Source organism: Pezoporus occidentalis, unplaced genomic scaffold (assembly GCF_034315485.1).
Source record: "Pezoporus occidentalis ecotype Australia unplaced genomic scaffold, CSIRO_AGI_Poc_V1 ctg9, whole genome shotgun sequence".
Lineage (NCBI taxonomy): Eukaryota > Metazoa > Chordata > Aves > Psittaciformes > Psittacidae > Pezoporus > Pezoporus occidentalis.
The window spans coordinates 5,269,857-5,275,856 of record NW_026916262.1 but is presented as its reverse complement, the minus strand read 5'-3'; the positions used below and the strand labels follow the sequence as shown (position 1 = coordinate 5,275,856).

General features: G+C 52.7%; 1 protein-coding gene across 4 annotated transcripts in view; it reads left to right on the top strand.

Moving 5' to 3' along the window:
- Nucleotides 1-1,920: 1,920 nt before the first annotated feature.
- PPP1R9A (protein phosphatase 1 regulatory subunit 9A) overlaps nucleotides 1,921-6,000 on the top strand; it is a 139,860-nt gene continuing 135,780 nt past the window's right edge. For all 4 annotated transcript variants that reach the window (XM_062604986.1, XM_062604985.1, XM_062604984.1 and 1 more), the window contains exons 1-2: nucleotides 1,921-2,060; nucleotides 3,199-4,881. In XM_062604986.1, coding sequence (XP_062460970.1) covers nucleotides 3,415-4,881 — 1,467 coding nt within the window. In that variant the 5' untranslated portion in view covers nucleotides 1,921-2,060; nucleotides 3,199-3,414. The remainder of the gene's footprint in view (nucleotides 2,061-3,198; nucleotides 4,882-6,000) is intronic.

The following is a 6,000-nucleotide window of genomic DNA, read 5'->3' as shown; positions in this document are numbered from 1 at the left end:
ACACTTGAAATTCTCTTATCTATTTTTATCGCCAGAAGTCAAGCGGCTCTCTGAGTGTTCTTACAGCTCCACATCTACAGAACCACAGACCAGTCGAAAGGCACTGCTAGGGATGCTGGGCCTCAGATCTGGCATGTCATCTTATGTTTAGAATTTAATAGGGAATGTCCTGCATAGTAGCAGTATTTTTAGTCCTTGTATGGGGAATCACCTGCAGGACTCCTCACTGCAGTGGGCTTGGAAGCAGCATTCCCTCATTGTTCTGCTTTGGGAAAAGGTTGCAGAGGGGGAGCTTTCTGCAACTGCTTTTGAGTCTTGGAGGCTGCCTGTATCCTCACTCATTATACATATCCTCCGATCGCCTTTTCTCCTGACATGGCATGTCAGTGCCCAGCAGCCCACAGGGCACCCCAGATCCCCCCCGTGATCCTCTTCTACCCCTATCCTCTGCTGGTGATGGCCTGTGTAGAGACTCTGCCCTGCTCCAGGACAGGTGTCCTGTCGCAGTGGGAAATGTGCTCTGGGAACATACTTGTTCCGTTCTTGGCATCCTGCGCAGGTATTCATCAAAATGCGGGGGTCTGGTCTGCTGTACAAGGTTTGCTGTTTGCCTGTCAGTATTAATGTGCTGCTTATTTAAGCTTTATTGAGGCAGAATTTGAGCTGCATACCCTTGGAGCAAATCAGATTAACCAGACACTGACACCTGTGAACACTTGGACTAGTGTACAGTACTTGTGCTTCAGCCGCATTAAAACTAATGAAGTAAGCTTGTGAACCTATACACCTGATGTCTTTATCTGCAGTCACTACTGTCTTCATTCTGTGTGAATAATAATTAGTCTTTAGAGTCTGCAGCATACAGCCCCAGGCCATTTTCTGGATATTTATGCAATTAGTTTAATGAACTTTGCTAAGGAGCTGCTATGTGATTAACAGTCATTACCTTCTCGCATTGCCAATTTCACAAATCACCTAGAGATTTCATGTTCCGCAATTAAGTTTTCTTATTCACCGCATCAAGCCAAAGCATTTTTGTGGCGAACTCGCCCAGTTAAGGAACAATAAAGGCTTTCCGGCGGTGGCTGTACGCTGGGGCCAGTCCGCTGTCGCTCTCCGGCCCTGTCAGCAACCGCAGAACCGGGTTTGCTCAGCGGGTTACCCGGGGTCGCTACCAGCCCGTTAACCTCCCGTGTGGGTCGGGTTAAACGCCCGAACACCGAGGGCGGGAATACGCCGTGTCCAAGCCGCACCAAGCTCTCGCCGCGCCCTGCGCCGTGCTGCTCCCCGCGGGGCTTCTGCCGCGTGAAGAAGCGGGGCTCTCCCGGCTGCGGGACGCGGGGCCCGCTCCCCCCATCCGCTGCCATCCTCGGCAACGGGCGGGAGCCCAACCGGTCCGGTCCTCAGGGGTCAGGCTGCAAACACGCGTTCCCGGGGGCAGGACGAGGGGTTCGGCGCTGGCGCGGCCGTGGCGCGGCGCGGATGAGCCCGCCGCCCGGGCGCGCAGGCGGTGTGGCTGTGGCCGAACCCGGCCTCAGCCGCTCGGCGGTAACCGCCCGGGGCCGGACTGCAGCGGGAGCTCGGCTCACCGCCTCCCCCGCCGCCCGCCCTCCCTTCCCCCGGCGGAGCGAACCACTGCGGCTCGCCGAGGAGGTGAGGCACCTGTCACTCGCCGGCGGCGGCGGCGGGCGGCCCCGCGGCGGGCGGCGGCGGCGGCTCGGGGCGCGTCCCGCGGCGGGGGGGGCGCGGCGGCCGCGGCGTGGCGGAGGGGAGGGCGGCGGGCGGGAGCGCGGCTGCGGCGAGGCGCGGCGGCTCTCCTCCCCCGCGCTGCCGCCGCGGGTGTGCGCGCGGAGCCGCGTCGGTGCCCCAGCTGCCGCCGTTGCTGTTGCCGTTGCCTGCAATGGCGTTGAGGCGCCGCGGCGGTTGGTGCCTCCTGTCAGGCGGGCGGCGGCAGCAGCGGCCGCTCTCCACAGAGGCACCGAGCCGCCGCGGGCCGGAGGAGGAGCGGGGTCAGCGCTGAGGCGGGGAGGCTGTGGGAGCTCGCCGCGGCTCTCCGCTGGGTAAGGCGGCGTGCGCGCTCGGCGGGAGCGGCGCCGGGCTCGGCGGGGAAGCAGCCGTGCCTGTCACCGGGCTTTTGTTTCCCGGGGCCCGGCCGCGGGGGGGCGATAGGCGCCTGCCCGGGCTCTGCCCCACCGCAAGGTGCTGCCGGCCGGGGCCCCGCGGCTCCAGCCCCACGGCGCGGCACAGCCACGGAGCAGCCGCCGCCCGCGCTCGGGGGAAGTTTATCGCTTCCTGCACGGCGGGCAGGAGCGGCAGCTGCTGCCGCGTGGCCTCGTTCCTTGCCCCTTGCGGCGATCGGCGCCCCCCGCCCGGGCGAGGGCTGCGGGACGGGCCGCGGAGGTGCGCGAGGCGGGCGCGCCTCTCCCGCCGCGGCGGCGGCGGCGGCGACCCCTGCGCCGGGGCAAGCACCGCGTGGAGCGGCGCCCGAAATGAGGCGTCCTCTGGGCGGCGACGGCTGGGAAGGAGGAACGGGCAGGAAGGGAGAGGGGTTCGGATCTCGGTGAGACCCGCGCTGCCGCTCCTGGGGCCGCGGAGCTCCGGCACGGCGGCCCGGGAGCGGACCCACCGGCTGGCTCGGCTTCTGCAGCCCCTCCTTAGGCACCCCAGGCTCCTCCAGGTGCTAAAACCGCTGCCAGTGTCAAGGGGCAACTTTATCTAACGGAATTTCGCTTCCCTTACCGTGTCGGCCGGGGGTGTTAACTTTGGGTGCAGTTTTTTCTATTCCCCTCGAGCTGCTGTTTGATTTGCCTTTTCTGGATATACCATGTTTGATGGTATTTCTGATGGTTCATCCGAGGGAGCAGGGGTTGTCTTGCAGTGCCTGCGTTTCTCTTGCCACATTGCCTTTCCTTTGCATGCATGTTTGTGGCATCATATGGCAGTTTGTGAAGGGTAAGATGCGATAATCCGTGCTTGCACTGTGGAATATTATACATTGCAAGTTATGCAACAGTCGGTTTGAGAAAGTTTGCCCTGACAAGTTTTCATGTGTCTATGCAGTGTTAGGTTCTATTTATTTATTATTTTTTACTATTTTTATTATAAACGTGTCAAATAATGGTAAATGGAAACAATGGCTTAGACTTTGAGATGCATGAGTACCTGACATGATTCAGAAAACCCTCCCTTCTATTGCAGGTTAAATCCGCTGTTCTTGAACGTCCTCGGTTGTGCTGCCTGGTCAGAACTGACCACATGCGTTTAGATCTTTACCTCCAGATCTTCTGTCAAGTGTGGCTGTGCTGAAGGGCAGTGCCCCCTGAGAGCACTCCTCAGGCAGAATCACAGCTGAGAGACCACTGAGAGCAGTACCACAGAAACTATGTAAGCTGGTTTTGCACTCCTGGAGTAACCATGATGAAAACGGAGTCTTCAGGGGAAAGATCAACCCTCCGAAGTGCCTCTCCTCATAGGAACGCTTACAGAACTGAGTTCCAGGCGCTGAAAAGCACCTTTGACAAACCGAAATCAGATGGAGAACAGAAAGCGAAAGAGGAAGGAGAGGCCTCACAGAGCAGGGGAAGGAAATATGGCTCAAATGTCAATAGGATTAAGAACTTATTTATGCAGATGGGCATGGAGCCCACTGAAAATGCTGGGGTTACCCCTAAAACCAGAGGAAAGGGTGGTCCTCCATCACCTCAAAGACGAATTAGGCCCAAAGAATTTGTAGAAAAAGCTGATGGTTCAATTGTAAAGTTGGAATCATCTGTCTCGGAAAGGATCAGTAGGTTTGATACGATCCATGATGGTCCTTCCTATTCCAAGTTTACTGAAACTCGGAAGATGTTTGAGCGAAATGCTCATGAAACTGGACATTCCAATCGCTACTCCCCAAAGAAAGATAAAGTTGTTTCCAACGAGCTTCCAGATGAGTGGTGCAGTGCCAAGTCTCAAAGGGGCAGCACCGATTCACTGGACAGCCTTAGCCCAAGGACAGAGACCGTCTCTCCAACCGTGAGTCAGCTCAGTGCAGTTTTTGAGAACACTGACTCACACAACGTGATCGTTGTAGAGAAGTCAGAGAACAATGAAGAGTACTCTGTAACTGGTCACTATCCGCTCAGCCTCTCCTCCACTGTGGCAAATATCTCCTCCCCGGTTGCAAACCTTGAGGGCTTCAGTCCTTTGAAAGATGCCAGCACGTGGTCTCCCCCAGCCAAACAGGGTACAGGTGGGATGTCTGCTGAGAACTCTCAGCAGAATAGTGTGTCTTCAGCACTGAGACAGAAGACTTCCACAGGCACTTCAGCGGGTTCAAAAACAAGCGAAGAGATAAAGAAGGGTACAGAGGCAAGTGCTGATGCTGTTGAGAGCTCTGGAGCGAGTCAACAGGAACTGGTCAGCGTGCTTGACAGTGAAAGATCCATGGACAGCTGTTCTAGGAGCAAATCAAAAACAGAGGCAGAAGTTTTGTTGCAACAAAAGGAACAGTTGGAACATGCAGAGGGTGTCTTGAATAGATCCGAAGCTTCAGAACTACCAAGAAATGTAGCTTCAGGTGGTGATTTTGCCACAGATGCAGTTTCAGATGCTACCGAGTCCCATTATGATGAGGCAAGTGAAAAAGAAGGGCATGAAGATGTGAATGATTTTCAGAGTTCCCACGTGTACATGCACTCTGACTACAATGTGTACCGGGTACGATCGAGATATAACTCTGACTGGGGAGAGACAGGTACAGAACAGGATGACCAGGATGACAGTGATGAAAATAACTGTTATGAACCTGATATGGAATATTCTGAAATTAATGGATTGCCAGATGAAGATGAAATCCCAGCCAACAGGAAGATACAGTTTAGCCGTGCTCCAATTAAGGTAAAGTTTCCTTTCTTTTTCTGCAGTTGGGTTCATTTTTGAATGCCACTTTATTTGAAGTACATCTTGACAGCTGATCTAGGCTCTGAAAAAATTGCAGAGGATCTTTTGATACGCATTTTTGTTACAGTCAGCAAGCACAATCTTAAATGAAGTAAGGAAGCTGAGCTCTGATGAGCTTGTGTCGTTTCCTAGACTGCTTGATGGCTGACTAAGCCAGCAGAAATTGAGAATGACAGCTGGGTTTGTGAAGTTGGACAATTTTAACGTGCATGTTTTGACTTATGTGACTGAACTGTAACCACATGGTGGAACGTGGAAGTGGGTATCTGGTGGCCTTTGTGCTGTTTGGTTTTCCCATTTGAAATAACAGCTTCTGTAGATCACGTGGCTTTTCTTTAGCTCTCATCAGATGTTCTTTAAAGTCCCCGCATTTAAACACTGTGTCATGAAATACAGTGTGATCCTGTCTCGCTAGTAGAGGGCTGTTAGTATCACCTTTTATAGTAGCGTAGTCACTTTTTTAAAACTTTCAAACATTAATATATATATATTTAATATATCTCAGTGCTACAGAAAGACAGAAGCCAGTTGATTGAAATACCTAATGAAGGTTGGGTTTCTCACAGAATTTTTACTGGTTTGGTTTCAAGTACATTCAAATTGCAGCTAAGAATGTTTTTTCAAGTAATTTGAGTTCAGGAAGGAATAGCTAGTCATGTTTTGTTGTACCAGCTTTTCATTGCTGAGTTTCAGGGTTAAGTATAAAAGTGTTTTACTTCCAAGCTGGTTTTAGTGCATGTGGTCTCACATGGACAATTGAGAAGATAGGAATTTTTCCAGAAATGGCTCTTGAAGCAGCCATATGTGATGGAGTACTTGAAATCTAAACATTTTAAAATTAAAAATATATAACTTAAATTAACTTTCTTTTCATTGTGGGAGTTTATCAACTTGAAGTAATGTGATTTACAAAATGTGCATTTACACCACCTGTGTTTTAAGTTTGGGAAAGATGTCTATTTCTATTAGGAAATTCTCATCTGAATGAAGCAACCAGGTTTTCACATCTGTTTATTGAGGGCTGGAGGGAGGGGAATGGCCTTGTGTTCTTCATAC